General features: G+C 50.3%; 2 protein-coding genes across 2 annotated transcripts in view; both read left to right on the top strand.

Annotated features, from left to right (window-relative positions):
- HSD17B8 (hydroxysteroid 17-beta dehydrogenase 8) overlaps positions 1 to 8,451 on the top strand; it is a 10,866-nt gene extending 2,415 nt beyond the window's left edge. Inside the window, exons 4-9 of the mRNA XM_018558132.1 lie at positions 490 to 585; positions 2,200 to 2,285; positions 4,967 to 5,051; positions 5,129 to 5,171; positions 6,744 to 6,818; positions 8,413 to 8,451. Coding sequence (XP_018413634.1) covers positions 490 to 585; positions 2,200 to 2,285; positions 4,967 to 5,051; positions 5,129 to 5,171; positions 6,744 to 6,818; positions 8,413 to 8,429 — 402 coding nt within the window. The 3' untranslated portion in view covers positions 8,430 to 8,451. The remainder of the gene's footprint in view (positions 1 to 489; positions 586 to 2,199; positions 2,286 to 4,966; positions 5,052 to 5,128; positions 5,172 to 6,743; positions 6,819 to 8,412) is intronic.
- A 4,125-nt stretch (positions 8,452 to 12,576) lies between these two features.
- RING1 (ring finger protein 1) lies at positions 12,577 to 21,122 on the top strand. Its single transcript, XM_018558131.1, has 7 exons — positions 12,577 to 12,713; positions 16,595 to 16,684; positions 16,781 to 16,941; positions 17,133 to 17,348; positions 18,251 to 18,550; positions 18,645 to 18,822; positions 20,897 to 21,122. The coding sequence occupies exons 2-7, from the start codon at positions 16,607 to 16,609 to the stop codon at positions 20,996 to 20,998; spliced, it is 1,035 nt and encodes a 344-aa protein (XP_018413633.1). The 5' UTR covers positions 12,577 to 12,713; positions 16,595 to 16,606; the 3' UTR covers positions 20,999 to 21,122.
- Positions 21,123 to 21,673: the final 551 nt, after the last annotated feature.

Below are 21,673 nucleotides of genomic sequence, written 5' to 3'. Positions count from 1 at the left end.
GGCTCCATGCTCCCTTGTCACAAGTGACAAGGGAGCATGGAGCCGGCTTCCTGGCCATTCAGGAAGCCAGACAGTGTAATGACTCGCTGCCCGACTTGTTGATACCGGAAGCTGAAGTATCGGGCCAGGCATTGGAGCATTTGGCATTGGCACCGATATCAGTATCAGTGCATCCCTAATAATAAATGAATTAATAAATAAGAAAAGCGCACAGTACTGGTAAAGCAATGTCCTCAGCGGGTATTGATAGATTTGCAGCAGGTACAGGCAGTAAGAGACACAGGAATGGGGTGCACTGAATCCGGCATCTCCAGAAAAGGGAAGGTGTCCACATTCTAGAATAATGGAAGGGGGGGTGGGGCGCACAGATCTCGCACAATAAAATTGATACATTAGGTATAAAAACCAAGTGGCAACTCATCATCTATATTAAAAGTACAACGCACCTCATCTTCTTAATAAAGGATCTTTTCTCTTTGTTTCCTGCAGGGACCATTTCTCATTACACAAGCCGTGGCCCGAGCTATCGTAGCCTCGGGCCAGAATGGAGGCTCCATCGTCAACATCGGCAGTATTGTGGGAAAGGTGAGACTTTTCCTGGTAATGAAAAGTGATGAGAGAAAATTAATTTACTCATTGCCATAACGGTGGTGTGACCACTCTCTGAACACATTGATGTAAACCCTAAATGAAGGCTATTTGGGGGTCCGTTTGAAGAGAAGCGATATGGCCGTACCGGCTTTGAAGGTAAAAAACATGGCTCGAGTCCTACATGTCGCCTGCTTTTCACCTGCACTCTCTGACAATGTGACTCCAACCTTCCCACCGAGCTGTCCTTAATAATTGGCTGATTCTTGGCCACATTGGAAAAAAAGAAGGCGTGCGTTAATAATGTGCATTTGCCTTCTCTAGCTTTAGGAGGCCAAAGCTGAAAGAGCACTTAAAGTGTATAGAAGTTGGGAGATACAGGTAAGTATTAACCCTTTTTAAAAGGTTTTTGTTATGTTTTTGCATATATCTACTGCTTGCTAGAAGCAGATATATGCAAAAACATGCAAGGGCTTAATAACCCTTTAAAGGAGAACTGGTGTAAGTGTTTTTCCCCATAGTTCTTCTAAGGGTCACGGAAGGACATAAACTAGCGTCCTCCCGTGACCCAAAGCTCAGTATATCGGGAGCTACAGCATAGATGGCGTGTCTGATGCGCTCTGGATGTATAGATGGCGTGTCTGATGAGCTCTGGATGTATAGATGGCGTGTCTGATGAGCACTGGATGCATAGATGGCGTGTCTGATGCGCACTGGATGCATAGATGGCGTGTCTGATGAGCTCTGGATGTATAGATGGTGTGTCTTATGAGCACTGGATGTATAGATGGCGTGTCTGATGCGCACTGGATGTATAGATGGCGTGTCTGATGAGCACTGGCTGTATAGATGGCGTGTCTAATGAGCACTGGATGTATAGATGGCGTGTCTGATGAGCTATGGATGTATAGATGGTGTCTGATGAGCTCTGGATGTATAGATGGCGTGTCTGATGAGCACTGGATGCATAGATGGCGTGTCTGATGCGCACTTGATGTATAGATGGGGTGTCTGATGAGCTCTGGATGTATAGATGGCATGTCTGATGAGCACTGGATGTATAGATGGCATGTCTGATGAGCACTGGATGTATAGATGGCGTGTCTGATGCGCACTGGATGTATAGATGGCGTGTCTGATGAGCACTGGATGTATAGATGGCGTGTCTGATGAGCACTGGATGCATAGATGGCGTGTCTGATGAGCTCTGGATGCATAGATGGCGTGTCTGATGAGCACTGGATGCATAGATGGCGTGTCTGATGAGCTCTGGATGTATAGATGGCGTGTCTGATGAGCTCTGGATGCATAGATGGCGTGTCTGATGAGCACTGGATGCATAGATGGGGTGTCTGATGAGCTCTGGATGCATAGATGGCGTGTCTGATGAGCTCTGGATGTATAGATGGCGTGTCTGATGAGCACTGGATGTATAAATGGCGTGTCTGATGAGCACTGGATGTATAAATGGCGTGTCTGATGAGCACTGGATGTATAAATGGCGTGTCTGATGGTCTAACATTTTGCACCGGGTCATCTTTTAGATATTTAATTGTTGGATCAGCTGGTATATATTATAATATCTCAAACAATAATTTGTGTCTCCCACAGGTGGGCAATCTCGGTCAGTCTAACTACGCTGCAGCCAAGGCCGGAGTAGAAGGTTTGACTAAGACGGCCGCCAAGGAACTGGCTAAGTGAGAAATCTCCTTTTATCTGACTGTCACCCGGTGTCAGTGCAGCATTCTGTAGAACGCGATATTCCTTCCTCTGTATCAGTGGCCTCCTCTGCATCGGCATAGATATAGGCCAAATGTGGGAGCTGTTTATCCAACTTGTACACAGCTGTTTCAGACTTGTTAGCCATCAGCAGTACATGATGACCCCAGAGGTTCCAAAGCACAGCACTATATTTATTTAACACTTATAGGTCTTGTCCCTCCCCCAGCCTGTGACTATGAGAGGAGAAGCAGAAGACCGATTAGCTCATCTCTCTGCTCCCAGAATGCCTATTGTTAGCACATAAACACTGCAGCACAACAGACTGGCTCCTTGTGCTGCTTCTCCCTCTTCCAATCTCAGCTCTGCTGTACATTAGATTGCCAGAAACTGACAGCAGGTTACATTCAGGTGCTCGCATCGCTTGCATTCAGTGGGGTATTCATGAACACAGAGCTGCATTATTTGTGTCTTTTACATCTGCCTGGAGTTCAGCTTTGGCAATGCAGAGCAACTGTTTTAAAATCTTACAACTCTGAATTCTGATTGGATGCTGTGGATTATTTTCAGCTGTATTTATTTATTTCAGGTATTATTTATATTGTGCTGACAATTGACACAATTTGTGCTTTACATGATGTACACATTCACATCAGTCCCTGCCCTCAAGGAGCTTACAATCTGAGGTCCCTACATCAGTGTGAGAGGTCCCTCTCACATACACACGGGGCTGATTTAGTCAGGAGACAAGTAACCTTCCAGCATGTCTTTGGAGTGTGGGAGGAAACCGGAGTATCCGGAGGAAACATACCCAAGCACAGAGAGAACATGCAAACTCTTCGCTGATAGTGTCCTGAACAGGATATGAACTGAGAACCCCCAGTACTGCAAGGCAGTAGTGCTAACCACTAAGCCGCTGTGCTGCCCATCACTGTTCCTTGTATTATATTCTTACAGTAGAACTTCAGGTATGCAAAAAAGCCCTTATAATGGGGCTACCCCCGCACTGCAAGGGCTAAGCGCTGATTTTTCTCTAGGGACCGGAATAAAGAAGATATGGCGACCTGATCCTCGATCCTGCGGCAGTCAGTGCTCACCTCTCTCCCTCTCCGCTCCAGATGTCCCTCCGTTTCCTGACATCTAATGAATAGACTGTATTAGGTATTAGACGTGATTACCTCAGTGGGGCTTAGACTTCCAAGGTCCGGGGGAGAAGAGGCTGTGTGGACCAGTGTAGCTGCCAGCTGGGACCGGGGATAAAATTTTATATATTTCTTTTATTTCAGCCCCTAGAAAAAAACAGCAGTTTACCCTTGCAGTGCGGGGGTAGCCCTACTGCAAGGGTTAACTTTTTGCATACCTGGAGTTCTTCTTTAATAACAATCTAAATGACTCCTCACTAGGGATGCACCGATATTGCGGCATCGAGTACGAGTACCGATTTATTTATTTTTTGTACTCGCCGATACGGAATACCAATACCGGAAGCCCCATCAAGGAAGCCAGGCAGCGTGTAAAGACTCGCCACCCAGCTTCCCGATTAGCAGGTGACAAGAAAGCATGGAGCCAGCTTTCTGGCCAATCAGGAAGCCGGGCGGCGTGAGATGACACGGCGCCTGGCTTCCTGATGGGCCGGGAAGCCGGCTCTATGCTCCCTCGTCATGAGGTGACAAGGGAGCATGATGCCGCCTTCCCAGCCAATCAGAAAGCCAGGTGCCGCGTCATTACACAGCAACCGGCTTCCTGATTGGCCAGCTTCCCAACCAATCAGGAAGCTGGGCAGCGAGATCTCCAACTACCTCACTTCCGGTGCTCAGAAAGACTGGAGCTCTTTACACTTGCGGTGCGCAGGCGCACATATCGATTTCAGAATACATGTCGAGTTTGCCACCTGCTGAATATTGTTAAAATGCAGCTGTACAGAAGCTCCGTCAGTCTTTGTGTTTTGCAGTCTAAAGGTGCCCATACACTGCACGATTCTCGTACGAGTATCGCGGGAAATCCTGCGATCGTACGAGAATAGTGCAGTGTGTGGAAGGCGTGCAACCGTTTCTACTGTACGGTCGCATGTCTTCCATCGAACAAGCAGGCTGGAAAACCCGCCGGGAATGGTACGATTCTCTGCGAGTTAGTGGCCTGCTTGTTCCACAACTGCTGAACGGGCCTGTGTACGCACGCGCACACTGCTCGTTTGCCGTCCTCGCAAGCCCGCCCCTCATTGCAGTCATCGCAAGCCTGCCCCTCAGGGGGGCGGGCTTGCGATGATCGCAAGTACGATCTGCCTGTCCAAGATGGGCAGATCGTACGTTTTTTTAAGTACTTTACAACCCTCGCAAGACAAAAGTCTTGCGAGGGTTGTAGAGTGTATGGCCACCTTTACGCCGTCTGGTCCAAATCTCCAACTTGCAAGTACCCGGCAGTGAGGTAGTTGGAGATTTCGACGAGTTGGAGCTTTCGATAGAACACCGGCTTCCTGATACCGGAAGTATCAGGCTGGGCATCGGAGCATTTGGGCGAGTACGAGTAGTCACCCAAATACTCAGCACCGATACTAGTATCGGTATCGGTGCATCCCTACTTATCAGCCTTGTCTGTAGTCTGTCACATACAGGCGTTGGTGCTTCCAGCTAACAACCAGCGTCTTATCATCTCTCACCAGGTTCGATATCCGCTGTAACACCGTACTGCCTGGATTCGTCTCCACGCCGATGACTGACAAAGTGCCGCAGAAAGTCCTGGACAAGGTGAGGCGATGTGAACTTTATCTGTATCATGTTGTGTCACTCTCGTCTCTTACTTTGTTTTGGACCTTTGTCTGCAGATCGCCGGTCTGATACCAATGGGAAGACTTGGACAGCCTGAAGGTAAGCAACAAAACTTCATCCTCTGGCCATCATTATAGTGTAAGGCAGGAGTAGGCAACCCTGGAACTGCAGCTGTGATGAAATTACAAATCCCATCATGCCTCTGCTTCTGGTAGTCATGCCTGTAGCTGTCAGTCTTGCACTGCCTCATGGGACTTGTAGTTCTACAACAGCTGGAGTGCTAAGGTTGCCTACCCCTGGTCTAAAGTCATTTAAAGCTCAATAATAATCAGGTCTATAATAATGAACATGTTATAGACCTCCCAACCAAAGGCAAACGGGGGGCAAAGCTCTAGTCACTATTGCCTGTGGTGTCCTTACTGGCCAACATTTCAGTCCTGGTTCTTGGGAGATAGTTGGCCCCATCTACAGTCCCCCTCTGTCCCCTGGTCAGACCTCGCCCACTTACTGGAGTGGCCCATCCAAACCCCACCTCTAATTATGTGGGAACCGCCCACTCATGGCCCCCGTTCACCATAATGAATGCTTTATTGAGTTAACGTGTATGCCCAGCAACTCAAATAAAGGTGACAAGGCGATCCTTGGACGTCGTCCGGGATACAGCATCATCAGGACTGAAGTCCAAAATGGGGAACTATCCCGCCAAATCTAGGATAGTTGACACCTATGCTGCAGCTGATCTTCTTCCCATTACTGATTTCTGATGTTTTGTTCTGCTGCGTGCTGAGGCGGCCATCTTGGTAGAGGCAGGGCTTTGCTTGCTCATGTCAGAGCCTCTAGCAAGGAGAACAATGAGCATCACAGTAGTGATATCACCAAATCTCACCCCAAATCTTCTGGGACTAGCAGAGGCAGCAGTGCCTTAGATCTCACAGTGCAGATATACACTTATGATGCAAAGGAGTGCCTAGGCACACTCACACGCAGACAGTGTGCATCCAGGAGTGGGCATCGGGACCTGCACAGATGTCTGTGTGTGCAGCCGCGTCCTCCCATAGGGAGGCATTCAATTACACGCAGCACCTGTCCCTCCCAGGAGCAGGACTATGCACAGTCGTGTGAATGAGCCCCTAGGCTGGGTTCACACCTCAGCATATTGGAAACTCACTTTTGCTGCGCGGTTTTACCGCGATTTGCGCTAAACGAAACGCGCGCAAACGTGAGTTTCCGAGCGGGTATCTGGCTGTATCCTAATGGATACAGTGGGATATGCGCGTTAATACGCCCCAAAGAAGCTCCTGTACTTCTTTGGGCGATTTCCCGGGCGTTCGTACTCACGGAAAAATGCCCAGATGGGAACCATGCACATTGAAAATAATGGCATTTCCCTGTTTGAGCGTTTTTCCGCGAGTATGAACGCGCGGACAAACGCCCAGGTGGGAACCGGGCCTTGAAGAAATATTTTGCCATTTAAGAGATTTTCAATTTTCAATACAAAATACCAGTCTTAGCTGAAATGTTTGATGTGCTGACTTGTACAGTTGTCTTGGATTTGGGGTTTGTTCTTCAGTACAAGTTTCAGGATGTGTAATCTGCTTTTTATCAGTTGTCCCCATTCCTCTGAATTCAGCTGCTTGTTCCTGTCATTGTCGTCCATTTCTCCTCTTCTAGATATCGCAGATGTCTGTGCGTTCCTGGCCTCTAATGACAGCAGATATATCACGGGAGCAAGTATTGAGGTGACAGGTAATAACCAATCAGGTCGGGTCTTTTCATGAATCTTCTGGAAGTCGTCCTTCTGTTTGCTGTTCTGGTTCCTGACGTGTGGTTAAAGTAAACTGTTTAGCCATTTTAAACTGTTACACTGGTCATGCCAAAGTGCAGGATCTACGGAATGCTTGTCAATGACTTTGTTAGACAGAAAACCTCCTTTGTGCCTCTCTGTAACTAGTTTCACTATGTTTTCTGACGTCTGGGTTAATCCATACCTATCTGCTCGCAGCCTGCCCAGTTAGACCAGGTTAGCTGTCATTCATTTTGCTCTGCCAGTCCATGGGGCTGCCCCTTGTCTATAGAACCGCAGTCATAGAAATACTTAGCTGTCAGCAGCTGTGTGCTCTGTCTGGGTCCCTCTGGCCTTTGCTTCTGCCTGCTTGCCAGCACTCTATGCGATGCAGGGGCACTGATTGGCTGGAAGTGTCTGTGTTGTAGACCTGAGGCCACCTTAGATGGTATGGTGATAGGACGGATTATTTTTAAGGACAACCTTTGAAACAACTCTCCTTTATTCAGTTCCGCTACATTGTTGTTTCCTGTGTACATTGTGGTTTCCTGTGTACATTGTGGTTTCCTGTGTACATTGTTGTTTCCTGTGTACATTGTGGTTTCCTGTGTACGTTGTTGTTTCCTCTGTGTACATTGTTGTTTCCTCTGTGTATATTGTTGTTTCCTCTGTGTACGTTGTTGTTTCCTCTGTGTATGTTGTCTTTTTCTCTGTGTACATTGTTGTTTCCTCTGTGTACGTTGTTGTTTCCTCTGTGTATGTTGTCTTTTCCTCTGTGTACATTGTTGTTTCCTCTGTGTACGTTGTTGTTTCCTCTGTGTATGTTGTCTTTTTCTCTGTGTACATTGTTGTATCCTCTGTGTACGTTGTTGTTTCCTCTGTGTATGTTGTCTTTTTCTCTGTGTACATTGTTGTATCCTCTGTGTACGTTGTTGTTTCCTCTGTGTATATTGTTGTATCCTCTGCGTACGTTGTTGTTTCCTCTGTGTATGTTGTCTTTTTCTCTGTGTACATTGTTGTATCCTCTGTGTACGTTGTTGTTTCCTCTGTGTATGTTGTCTTTTTCTCTGTGTACATTGTTGTATCCTCTGTGTACGTTGTTGTTTCCTCTGTGTATATTGTTGTATCCTCTGCGTACGTTGTTGTTTCCCCTGCATACGTTGTTGTTTCCCCTGCATACGTTGTTGTTTCCCCTGCGTACGTTGTTGTTTCCCCTGTGTACGTTGTCGTATCCTCTGTGTACATTGTTTCCCCTGCGTACGTTGTTGTTTCCTCTGTGTACATTGTTGTTTCCTCTGTGTATATTGTTGTTTCCTCTGTGTACGTTGTTGTTTCCTCTGTGTACGTTGTCTTTTTCTCTGTGTACATTGTTGTTTCCTCTGTGTATATTGTCGTTTCCCCTGCGTACGTTGTCGTTTCCCCTGCGTACGTTGTCGTATCCTCTGTGTACATTGTTTCCCCTGCGTACGTTGTCGTTTCCCCTGCGTACGTTGTTGCTCCAGTATACAGCAGACTGGCCCGCGGTGTTCATTGTTCTTTTATCTCTGTCTTCTCCAGGTGGACTGTATTTGTGATCCTGTCTGGCACCTGCAGTACTCGGGGAGCAGCAGGAAGACCTCTGTGTCCACCTTCTACTCCTACGATGGCTCTATATCCTGGTGAAGAGAAGAATTACCATCTATGTATACAGTCTGGCAGACTCTCATGTACCATCCCCAGAGAGCCGGACACAAGCCGAATTATATTTTTGTAATTTTAACCTCTGAATGTGCAATATAAACGCTGCGATTATCAGGAAATGTTTCCTGAGGCCCTGCAAAGAGCTGACGCTTTAGGTTCACAATAGAACAGCTGATGCATTTCGGGGGTTTGAAACACTCCCCCCTCCCCCTTCATCAGAGCTACAAAGAAGTATAAATTAAAATATGAAAATGTCTATAATTGTATGAACCTTCTATAAAAAGTGTAATATACTTTTATATAAGTTTTTAGATTGTTCCCATGGAGAGTTCATATTGTATTGTACGCTTTTTGTAGCCCTGACGATGGAGGAGCATGGTGTTTTGGCCCCCGAAGCGCGTTGGCTATTTTATTGTGAACCTCTGGGTACAGATTGATGGTGCGGGTGACTCTCTGGGTACAGATTGATGGTGCGGGTGACTCTCTGGGTACAGATTGATGGAGCGGGTGACTCTCTGGGTACAGATTGATGGTGCGGGTGACTCTCTGGGTACAGATTGATGGTGCGTGTGACTCTCTGGGTACAGATTGATGGTACGGGTGACTCTCTGGGTACAGATTGATGGTGCGGGTGACTCTCTGGGTACAGATTGATGGTGCGGGTGACTCTCTGGGTACAGATTGATGGTGCGGGTGACTCTCTGGGTACAGATTGATGGTGCGGGTGACTCTCTGGGTACAGATTGATGGTGCGGGTGACTCTCTGGGTACAGATTGATGGTGCGGGTGACTCTCTGGGTACAGATTGATGGAGCGGGTGACTCTCTGGGTACAGATTGATGGTGCGGGTGACTCTCTGGGTACAGATTGATGGAGCGGGTGACTCTCTGGGTACAGATTGATGCTGCGGGTGACTCTCTGGGTACCCATTGGAGGTCGGCCTTTGGAATCAGTTACAGAACTGGAGCTGTGCCGAGGTGCAATGTACAGCAAGGCCTTAATATAATGTGACTGCTATGGGAAACTGGGACCAGTTCTGTCTGACTGCCGAGTGACCGGGAATAACGCCGGATGCAACGAGTGCAGGTTAGAGAGTCACTTTGGAAAGATAAAAGAAAATCAATTAAAATCCAAATTTGAATTAATTTAAAATGAATTAAATGTATTTTTATTGAAAATACTGCGTCTATAACTACTTGCGTTTGTCTGTGTATTGGCTTCCTGCATTCCTCTTCCCCAGAGGGAAGGGCTGTTATAGAAACCAATTAGATCTACAGTGCTGTCAGTTTTCTGGGTTGGGGGGCTGTGATGGGGAAGGGGGATTTCTGGGTTGGGAGGCTGTGATGGGGAAGGGGGATTTCTGGGTTGGGAGGCTGTGATGGGGGAAGGGGGATTTCTGAGTGGGGGGGCTGTGTTGTGGGAGGGGGATTTCTGGGTTGGGAGGCTGTGATGGGGGAAGGGGGATTTCTGAGTGGGGGGGCTGTGTTGTGGGAGGGGGATTTCTGGGTTGGGAGGCTGTGATGGGGGAAGGGGGATTTCTGAGTGGGGGGGCTGTGTTGTGGGAGGGGGATTTCTGGGTTGGGAGGCTGTGATGGGGGAAGGGGGATTTCTGAGTGGGGGGGCTGTGTTGTGGGAGGGGGATTTCTGGGTTGGGAGGCTGTGATGGGGGAAGGGGGATTTCTGAGTGGGGGGGCTGTGTTGTGGGAGGGGGATTTCTGGGTTGGGAGGCTGTGATGGGGGAAGGGGGATTTCTGAGTGGGGGGGCTGTGTTGTGGGAGGGGGATTTCTGGGTTGGGAGGCTGTGATGGGGGAAGGGGGATTTCTGAGTGGGGGGGCTGTGTTGTGGGAGGGGGATTTCTGGGTTGGGAGGCTGTGATGGGGGAAGGGGGATTTCTGAGTGGGGGGGCTGTGTTGTGGGAGGGGGATTTCTGGGTTGGGAGGCTGTGATGGGGGAAGGGGGATTTCTGAGTGGGGGGGCTGTGTTGTGGGAGGGGGATTTCTGGGTTGGGAGGCTGTGATGGGGGAAGGGGGATTTCTGAGTGGGGGGGCTGTGTTGTGGGAGGGGGATTTCTGGGTTGGGAGGCTGTGATGGGGGAAGGGGGATTTCTGAGTGGGGGGGCTGTGTTGTGGGAGGGGGATTTCTGGGGGGGGGGGCTGTGATGGGGGAAGGGGGATTTCTGAGTTGGGGGGCTGTGTTGTGGAAGGGGGATTTCTGGGTTGGGAGGCTGTGATGGTGAAGGGGGATTTCTGAGTTGGGGGGCTGTGATGGGGGAAGGGGGATTTCTGGGTTGGGAGGCTGTGATGGGGAAGAAGGGTTTTCTGGGTTGGGAGGCTGTGATGGTGAAGGGGGATTTCTGTTTTTTGGGGATTTCTGGGATGGGTTGGCAGAATTTTGGGGGGAGGGGGAGCTGTGATGAACACAAAGGGGTGAAAATGGATGGCAGTTCAGCTCTCCCCCGTTCCTCCCAATTTCAGGATGTAAACAAGTGCAGGACGCATTTAATGATGGACGTGGAAGATCACTGTGGATTGGCTGTCTGCATTGTCAAAGCAATGTGTCACATGGACGTGGAGGGTTGCACACCCAGACCTGCTGGTGTCAATATGATATTATAGAGCCATTTATTTTAGAAAGTGTCTGATGTCATGAGGAAAAAAAATAACAGATATCACTCAAAATGATTTTGCCTCAAAACAATACGACATGACACGCTGAATTCACTAAGAGAGGGTTAGGCAACCCTGGCACTCTAGCCGTCTAGTTCCACTTAGTGGCGTAACTACCGCCATAGCGACCCATTCGGTTGGTATGGGGGTCCGGGGCAGAGGGGGGGCCTGGTCAGGAGATGGAGGAGGAGGCTGGGGCCCAGCGGCGGTGGAGGAGGCTGGGGCCCGGCGGGGGAGATGGCTTGGAGCTGACGGGTAAGAGGTGCACAGTGTGCAGGGAAAGGGATCCCAACAGCTTTCCTGAGACCCTGCAGAGCCCACCAATGAGAGTCTATGGTGGGCTCTGCAGGGTTACTCTCAGGTAGGCTATGCAGGGTCTCTGGTATATGTGGGCTCTGCGGGGTCACTCTCAGGTGAGCTGTGTGAGGTTTTGGAGTCTTGTGTCCAGCCACCGAGCACCTGGACACAAGACACTCAGTGCCGACACCGACACTTTAAATTTTCTGACAGATGCGGCTGCCGAGGTCCCTGGCAAGCGCGATCTCGGGCAGGCGCATCGGCCTGAAACCGAACTTCCTCTGAGCTGCGGGCTGCTTAGGCCTGTTTACAGTCTACCTGCAGCTCAAATGAAGATCCGAGTTTTGTGCAGATGTGGCCGCCCGATATCGCGCTTGCCAGGGATCTCGGCAGCCGCATCTGTGATCGCTCCTCCTCCGGCTCCTTGACACCGTGCTGCCTGCCTGCAGACCCCTGGTGAGACACCATAGCACAGCCCTCCTGAGTGTCGCACAGCCCTCCTGAGTGTCGCACAGCCCTCCTGAGTGTCGCACAGCCCACCTGAGTGTCGCACAGCCCACCTGAGTGTCGCACAGCCCACCTGAGTGTCGCACAGGCCACCCCAAGACATCAGGGCGCCAACCCAGGACAACACATGTGTATGTAGCTTCGTATTTTTTTTGTATTGCTGGGATTTGTAGTCCTCTATAGCTGGTCTCCTTACTCCCTCTCCTGTCTGCCTCTCCTCTAGTTTAAAAAAAAAATTGCTGTGCATAGTGCCAGTGTTTGGGTTTTACTTGAAGAAAAGGTGGCAACCCTAGGTCTCAGGTGGGCTCTGCAGCATTGAGCAATGGAGTGATCTCTTCTTGGGCATGACGAGGAGAATGACACTCATAATATCAGCGCCATTTATTTATTGTCATTTCAAGGATCACAAGTAACAGCTTTCCCTTTTACTCAGTTCCCGCCTTTTAATGAACGAGACACGCCTTTAAAGGCGGGGCCACCGCGTTGAGGTAAAGGAGTGGGCGTGTCACACGTGGCATTCTCGCTGCCGCTAACCGATTGGTTCTTCTCATCGAGTGGGCGTGACCGAGTGGGCCGCTGTTGCTAGCCCCGTCGTCCGCTGCCTTGGCGCTGTTCGCCGGAAGTGACGCGTGGCCGGAAGACGGTCCGTTTCCTGTTGTTTTTTTTTTTAATCTCCGTTCTGCACCGAACACCGGGGTTCACGTGACGTAAGTGGTCCGGAGAGGAATGAGAGTCTCTGTGAGTGCCTGTGCGCGAAGCGCTGGGGGTGGGCCGGAGGGATAAGTGGCAGCATGTCCGAACTATGAAGATTTGTTCCTGAAAATGCCCCTTTCAGTTGCTTGCACACACATTGCGATCGAACAATCTGATTTGGGCTGCCCATACTCTGATAGGTATGTGTATGAGCAGTCCAGATCAGATTGATATTTGTGTGTGCAAGAAATCCAGATCAGATTGGTATGTGTACAGGCAGCACAGAGCAGATTGCACTATCTGTACAATGTTCTGCGTGCTGCCTGTACACACAGCAATCTGATTGTACAATATTCTTTCTGCTGCCCATACACAGGTTTAACATTGCAGATCTGTGCTGGTGGGCTTGTAATGTGAGCTACAGGACGCCGTGGCTAGTTCTGTGATCAGTCTGGTGTCTTCCTGAACTCTGATTGGCAGGAGCCTCACTGCCAATGTCCTTACACCATGCCAGGGCCTGCCCTCTGATTGGCAGGACCCTCACTGCCAATGCCCTTACACCATGCCAGGGCCCGCCCTCTGATTGGCAGGAGCATCACTGGCAATGCCCTTACACCATGCCAAGGACCCCCTCTGCTTGATTGACAGGAGCCTCACTGGCAATGCCCTTACCCCATGCCAGGGCCCGTCCTCTGCTTGATTGGCAGGAGCCTCACTGGCAATGCCCTTACCCCATGCCCAGGCCCGCCCTCTGCTTAATTGGCAGGAGCATCACTGGCAATGCCCTTACACCATGCCAAGGACCCCCTCTGCTTGATTGACAGGAGCCTCACTGGCAATGCCCTTACCCCATGCCAGGGCCCGTCCTCTGCTTGATTGGCAGGAGCCTCACTGGCAATGCCCTTACCCCATGCCCAGGCCCGCCCTCTGCTTAATTGGCAGGAGCATCACTGGCAATGCCCTTACACCATGCCAAGGACCCCCTCTGCTTGATTGACAGGAGCCTCACTGGCAATGCCCTTACCCCATGCCAGGGCCCGCCCTCTGCTTGATTGGCAGGAGCATTACTGGCAATGCCCTTACACCATGCCAAGGCCCGCCCTCTGCATGATTGGCAGGAGCCTCACTGTCCGTACCCTTACATTATGGAAAGGCTTGCCCACCTGTTTGGTTGACAGAAGCTTCAGCAGGAGCATCACTGTCACTGCCCTAACATCATGCCAAGGCCCGCCCTCTGCTTGTTTGGCAGGAGCCTCACTGTCAGTACCCTTGAGTTATGCCATGGCCAGCCTGCCCATCTGCTTGATTGGCAGGAGCTCCTAGCAGGGGCCTCACTAATAATACAGCAGCTGTGGAACGCCCCCCTCCTCCTCCGCACCCCTTGCATCATGCCATTGCCAGTCCTCTATCAATGCTATCCCCGCACACAAGAAGTTGATGGGGGAGAGCGGCTGCGGCCATGTAACTGCGGAGTAAACATGAACAAAACAAGGTACCAGACGCTCGTTCCTCGTTTGCCTCAATGCCTCGTTCCTCGTTTGCCTCAATGCCTCGTTTGCCTCAATGCCTCGTTCCTCGTTTGCCTCAATGCCTCGTTTGCCTCAATGTCTCGTTCCTCGTTTGCCTCGTTTGCCTCAATGCCTCGTTCCTCGTTTGCCTCAATGTCTTGTCCTCGTTTGCCTCAATGCCTCATTTCACAGTTCTAAGCAGCGTTGGAATGTAATATGGTCATTTACATTACAGGTGTTCATATAGACTTTAAGGTGGCCTATTCATTTTGAATGACCTGTCAATACCCCAAAAACCATCCCTGATCTCAGACGGGTGGACCGGTATGTAGATAGGGGAAGCGCAGTCACTGCGCAGCATTGGGATTTGTACGGAGGAGAGCCGAGTTCCATCATACCGGTGCTCACAGCTCACCGCTTTGCATGTCCCTGACAGCTCAATGGGCTTTGCTGCATCTGTGCATTCTCTGTGTTTGTGTTCACCCCTGCTGTGTCTAAATGATCGCTCTTCATCCATGGCGAGGAGCGGAGCCAGTCATTTGTGCAGCAAAGGCCATCCACCAGCTTGGCAAGCTAGAGCTTCTCCTGAAAGAACCATAATGAAAGGGTTAACAGAATCTATTATGTAATAAATACAGTATAACTATCCCCATCGTTATATACCAAGCAGTCATTACATTAACCCTTTTCTGCTGGTGGGAGCTGGCCCTTTAAGGGGATATTAACATTGAAAGCTGGTAGATGGGCTCCCGTTCATCTGATCATTATGATTGGCTGTCACTGCTCATGTGATCATGAGCCTGTGTTACCTGTAAACATTGACCGGGAGCTGAGCGTGACATCTCAGTCGCAGTGCTAGGGGTACTCAGTTCCAGAACAGCGATGCCAGCTGTATGCATTTATATAACAGCGCAGCATTGAAGCCTGACGTCATGCTGCCATGCATATGGCCGGGGGAAGAGGTTCTCCGTCTGGGCCACAGACCCCAATAATAACCTCACAGATGTTCCCCACTCTGTCCAAAACTAAAACCAGCAAAGTGTTGCCTGGAATTGGGCTTTAGGGCAGAGCGTGCACAGGTTATCACTGTTCCTGGATATTTTGTTATATATTATGTTACAACTATGATTGTTCGAGTGACAAACATCCCATTGTTAATAGTATTGGGGTACACTGCGCCCAAACCCTGAATCAGGGCACCCTTATGGTGGATGGGGTGCTGAATGCCAATAGGGGCTCATCCTGTCCCCTAAAGATTGTACAAAGGAAAAGATTGGCAGCACGATGAAGAAAATTAAAAAACTAGTAGCTTTATTTATCCAGACAACATGAACACAGAGTCCCCATCTGGGATCTCCGCAACCGACACACTTAACCAAGGATGGGCTTTACCTTAAAGGTACAATTAGAGAACCTCTATAATTAAGCCCAGCCTTGTGGGTGCGACACGTCAGAGGAGGAGATCCCGGGTGGGGACCCTTTGTCTGTGGAGGAGATCCCGGGTGGGGACCCTATATCAGAGGAGGAGATCCCGGGTGGGGACCCTTTGTCTGTGGAGGAGATCCCGGGTGGGGACCCTATATCAGAGGAGGAGATCCCGGGTGGGGACCCTTTGTCTGTGGAGGAGATCCCGGGTGGGGACCCTATATCAGAGGAGGAGATCCCGGGTGGGGACCCTTTGTCTGTGGAGGAGATCCCGGGTGGGGACCCTATATCAGAGGAGGAGATCCCGGGTGGGGACCCTTTGTCTGTGGAGGAGATCCCGGGTGGGGACCCTATATCAGAGGAGGAGATCCCGGGTGGGGACCCTTTGTCGGAGAAGGAGATCCCGGGTGGGGACCCTTTGTCGGAGAAGGAGATCCCGGGTGGGGACCCTTTGTCGGAGGAGGAGAACCCGGGTGGGGACCCTTTGTCGGAGGAGGAGAACCCGGGTGGGGACCCTTTGTCGGAGGAGGAGATCCCGGGTGGGGACCCTTTGTCGGAGGAGGAGAACCCGGGTGGGGACCCTTTGTCGGAGGAGGAGAACCCGGGTGGGGACCCTTTGTCGGAGGAGGAGAACCCGGGTGGGGACCCTTTGTCGGAGGAGGAGATCCCGGGTGGGGACCCTTTGCCAGGGGAGGAGATCCCGGGTGGGGACCCTTTGCCAGGGGAGGAGATCCCGGGTGGGGACCCTTTGTCAGGGGAGGAGATCCCGGATTGATCCTCTGTTCATGTTGTCCAGATAAATAAAGCTACCAGAGTTTACATTTTCTTGGGAGTAAATCCAGTCTTTTCCTTTGGCATTTGTTACCCCATTGTTAAAAAGAACACACCACAGGAATGATATGTTTAGTTTTTTTCTTTTTTATTTGCTGCCGTTTACAGTATAATGTTGTCTCTATTTATAGACTGGTGACAAGATGGCGACTCCCGTCACCGCACAGTGCTCCAGTAAAACATGGGAGCTCAGTCTGTACGAGCTGCACCGCACCCCACAGGTATGTCCATGCATGCATATTATGCCCCCGGATTCTTTGGTGCCACTCTGACAAGGATCCATGTGAGCACTTCTCTCTTTATCTCTGTCATTCTAGGAAGCCATCATGGACGGTACAGAGATTGCCGTGTCCCCGCGCAGCCTTCACAGTGAGCTCATGTGTCCCATCTGCCTGGACATGCTGAAGAACACGATGACCACCAAAGAGTGCCTCCACCGCTTCTGCTCAGACTGCATCGTCACTGCTCTACGCAGCGGGTCAGTTTCTTCACAAGTGCTTACTGCTCCTTCATCTCCGCTGGCAGTTGGGCTCCTTTTATGGCTTCTGAATTTATGGGCTTTTATGACCAAAGTGGTTCTGGGGTTTAGCTGCCTGTATGTTGGAAATAGATACACACATCACCGTGATACCTGTATTGGTTTAATGACCGAGTGTCTCTTGTCTTCAGGAACAAGGAATGTCCCACGTGCAGAAAGAAGCTTGTCTCTAAACGCTCCCTTCGCCCAGATCCCAACTTCGACGCTTTAATCTCCAAGATCTACCCCAGCAGAGACGAGTATGAGGCCCATCAGGATCGCGTCCTGGCAAAGCTGAGCCGGCTGCATAATCAACAGGCCCTGAGCAGCAGCATTGAGGAGGGGCTTAAAATGCAGGCGATGAACAGGTACATGATGACGGGAGCACATGATGGTGAGGGTGTATTGTCCTCCTGCTGTCACATAACCACACTGAACATGTCTACATGTTCTCCATTCTCTGAGCAAACTGTCCAGTGCACAGTTGACATACTTATATGAGAATGGTATTGCATGCCTAAGGTTTAGCAGTACTGTTCAGCCAGTTTGGTGATCCAGATACTCCTGACAGAGAGCACAGGCAGCTCCATGACCTCTCTATGTGGACTATAGTGCAATAAAGCTTGGTCCAGGACCCACCCCAGCTTGTGACTGAATGATGGTTACACAACTATTACATATTCATTGCCAACTTAAAGGAGAATTATGAGGCAAGTGATTTTCACTCAGCCTCATAATCTGAGCCGATGTGTGACAATGAAACTATCACACGTCGGCTCAGTAGATCGGGAAATGAGTGAACACATACCGTCGCTCGCTCACTTCTCGATCATCTCCCTGCAGAGAGCCGTGACTGTCACTCACGGCGCCCTGCAGGGATTCCCCCCTCCCCACTCCGATCCTCCAGTGTTGACTGGCAGGTCGGACGGGGGAGGGGGTAGGCACAGCTGGCTCTGCCTCTGGATAGGCAGAGCCAGCTGTCAATCCCACAGCTGGGTGGATCTCGACAGTAATGTCGGGATCCGTCCTGGCTGCGGCGTCTCAGTATACCCCGAGCTGTAGCTCGGGGTATACTGAGCTTTGGGTGACGGGAGAACGCTAGTTTGTGTTCTCCCGTTACCCTTAGGAGAACTATGGGGAAAAGCCCTGACCCCATAGTTCTCCTTTTAATATTTGCACACACGGGTGGTAGTTCACATAAAGATCTTGCTTCTTTTTACCCCTATTTCCCCTTCCTTTGACTTGTATCTCCTTCCTTCCTTTTGTTCAGGGCACAGCGGGTCAGAAAACACCAACACGAGTCAGACAACACTACTTTCAGTGGTGGAGAGGACAACTGCGACAGTCGTTCCCATGTCAGTAATCCATCTGTACATAGCAACCAGGAGGCCGGGCCAAGCCGCAAGAGGTCCCGAGCCTCGGAAGATTCTGGGGCAGAACCCGATCTGTCACACGAAGGCGGGGTACGAAGTCCAGACCCACAAGGAACAGGCGAGGCTGGTAGCGAGATCGAGCTGGTGTTCAGGGCCCATCCGTTGCTGGTGGAGAAGGACGGTTACAGTCAAACCAGGTGAGCGCGCACAAAAGCTGTTCCGTCTGTTCCGTCTTCTTTATTACCTTGACTTTATGCCGTGTAGGTCTGAACGTTTGGCCGTTATCTGCAGGTTTGTGAAGACCACAGCAAATGCCACAGTGGACCATCTCTCCAAGTATCTGGCCCTTCGGATCGCTCTGGAGGAACAGGCTCAGAGGGGAGGAACAGAGGCCGTGTCTCTCGGGGAGGTCAGCGAGAAGCAATACACAATTTATATCTGCGCGGGGGCTGCCGGTGGACAATACACGGTAGGAACATTCTTTTGGCGGGTGAGAAAATGCTTAATCGATAAATGTGAGTCATAAGTGCAACTTTGTAGTGTATATGTGAACAAGTACGTGGCGCTGTGAACTCTGATATAAGATTATTACACTGAAGAGACCCGCAGCGTGTTGTGATCAGCAGCCACGAATCTGTCCATTGCTGGTACGCGTTTCAAAGCTAGAGAAGGAAATTGCAGAGCAGAAATAATGATTTATTGTATTTAACGTATTTTGCGGTCCATAAGACGCTCCCAGGACTCTCCTTTTTGGGGGGTTCTCTGGAACATGTGAGAAGCCTCACCAAAGTGAGTCAACATGACCAAAGCGATTCTCATTCTCACCATTGGGTATTAGTAGTAGATGTACCCAGATGTTATTCTGATGACCATTGTCACCAGGACAAAAAATAAAGGGAAGTCGAAAAATTGACAGTTGTCTCTAGAGAGGGAGAATCTCCTAAACTGTACACCGGCTTTGTTGCTGGCTGCTCATTTGGGGCAAAGTAACGGGTTCAATTGATAGTCCTTCTGTTGTAGGTACCATCTCCACGCTCCCCCCATTGCCGCATTTTCCCCCTGGAGCATGATCTTCTACCCTTCCACCATGGTGCAGTGCTCAGCGCCTAAGCTGCCAATTGCTAGATCCCAAGTACTGTCACATGGGAGCGGGGGCGGGATCGTCACCTTGTGAAAGTTTCCCGGCACAGAGCTTATTTAGGACTTTCTAAATGGGACTCTGACAGGTGAACGAGTCGGCACAGTATAAGTAGCAGAGGAGGTGAGCTGTTATTTTACCCTAAAGTGTATGTAGAGCCAAAGCTGTGTTTTTGGGAGTTGTGAAGGAGACCTCGAATGCTGTTTGAAACCCTGTTGGGCTGACTCACCCTCTATATCTGTCCTGGTAACCAATGTCACCAAGACAGAAGGTGACGGGTAATGTAACATTCCACCAGTACCGAGTAGATTTATAACTTTCCAGTCACCAATGCTCACACTCGCTGCTGATTGGAGAGCTCTAGCTCCGACCCAGCAGGGGGTTTATTGGACCGCTGCATAGAGGCCTCTGCTTCCACACGGAAAACAAAGGTCCTTCTCTGCAGCATGATCAACACAGAGTGTAAGCTTTGCTGATTGACTCACCAGCGAATGTGTCAGACCTTTGTAGTGGGACCACTGCTTCCATGCAGAGCAAGAGTCCTTATCTGCAGCACACTGGCAGAGGCAGGCTTTTCTACTCGGGCTGTGGCTGCTTTCTGAAGAAAATTAACTTTAAGGGCTCGTTCACACCAGATGCAATGCGTTACAGCCCGATTCTGGCCAGAACAGACTGCATCGCATTGCGGCCAGCTCACTGTTGTGGGGCAGGAGGGGGCATGGCGGTCCATTGAAGTGAATGACATCGTAGCTACGCCCTCCGGTCAGAAAAAAATGCTGCAAACACTACTTTGTTCGGACCGGACAGCAGGCATAATGTGCCTTGCGTTCCAGGGCGGCCGATCGCATTGCGGCCAGAGGGCGTGGCTACAGTGCCATTCACTTCAACTCCCCCTCCTGCCCCATAACATAGTGAGCCGGCCGCAATGGGATGCAGTGCGTTCTGGCCAGAATCGGGCCGTAACGCACTGCATCTGGTGTGAACGGGCCCTAAGGCCCGGTTCACACCTGGGCCTTTTGTAGCGCGTTCGTACGCTCTGCAAAACGCTCAAACACCGAAATCCCATTATTTCCTATGGGTATGGTTCACACCTGGGCGGTTTACAGCGCGTATGAATGCACTACAAAACGCCCTACGCCCAAAGAAGTACAGGAACTTCTTTGGGGCGTATTTGCCGCGCCTATCCATTGGGATACAGCCAGGTAGCCCTCGGAAACGTGCGTTTGTTGCGCGTTTAAATCGCGGTAAAAACGCGCATATTCAATACGCCTAGGTGTGAACCCAGCCTAAGGCTTTGTTCATCTTTCTTTTGATGCACCAGGAATGTATTTAGTTGATTTGCAAGTTCATTTGACCTTTAACATTCTCCATTTCATGACCTCCTGGATATTTCTCTCTTCCTCAGACTTTGAATGGATCGTTAACCCTGGAGCTCGTCAATGAGAAGTACTGGAAGGTGAGCAAGCCTCTGGAGTTGTATTATGCTCCCACCAAGGAGCAGAAATAAAAGGGGGCACCTCCCTCGGGGTGTGAGGAGATAGACTGACTGGAAACCTAGAGACGGTTCTCCTCACACAGTCCCCACCGTAGAGTTATTCTACAGCCAAACTTATGTGGTGAGGCACCAAAAAGAGACAAATGGTAAAATGTGGCCACCGTAGGAGGACGGTTCACCAGCTCAATGTCATTGTGTGGGCGGCCGCCGCCGCCGACCAGAAGCACGCAGGGGTCCTCCATCACCCCGCATAGTCTGCTGACCAGAAGCAAGCAGCGGTCCTCCATCACCCCGCATAGTCTGCCGACCACAAGCAAGCAGCGGTCCTCCATCACCCCGCATAGTCTGCCGACCACAAGCAAGCGGTGTCCTCCATCACTTGGCAAAGTCCAGGAGCACAATTAGGCAGAAGCCAAGCCATTCATTGGACCCCCTGCCATAGACTTCAAGTGCTACTCCATCAATCGCGTTATTGGGATGAAGTCCCATGAAGACGAAATTGTCACCTTCTCCAAACTCCTTTTCCCACCCCTCAGCTCATTCACTTCGCTCCTCGGTTCTTAGTGGGATTATAATAATTTATATAACGTTTCACTATATTGCGCTGGTATTTTCCTACGCTTGTAACGGTCTTTTATACTAGAAGGTTTATTTTTAGGTTTTTATTTGCCTTTTCGTGCCGAGAGG

The sequence above is a fragment of the Nanorana parkeri genome, unplaced genomic scaffold (genome assembly GCF_000935625.1).
Source record: "Nanorana parkeri isolate BGI_ZX_2015 unplaced genomic scaffold, ASM93562v1 scaffold321, whole genome shotgun sequence".
Lineage (NCBI taxonomy): Eukaryota > Metazoa > Chordata > Amphibia > Anura > Dicroglossidae > Nanorana > Nanorana parkeri.
This window is presented reverse-complemented; position numbering and strand designations above follow the sequence as displayed.

What these genes read in the sequence shown, in the direction of transcription:
- RING1 (XM_018558131.1), top strand. Translation starts at nt 16,607, where the DNA reads ATGGCGACTCCCGTCACCGCACAGTGCTCCAGTAAAACATGGGAGCTC. An exon ending in GTCACTGCTCTACGCAGCGG is followed by an intron (nt 16,942 to 17,132) that starts GTCAGTTTCTTC and finishes TCTTGTCTTCAG; the next exon opens with GAACAAGGAATGTCCCACGT. An exon ending in GACGGTTACAGTCAAACCAG is followed by an intron (nt 18,551 to 18,644) that starts GTGAGCGCGCAC and finishes CGTTATCTGCAG; the next exon opens with GTTTGTGAAGACCACAGCAA.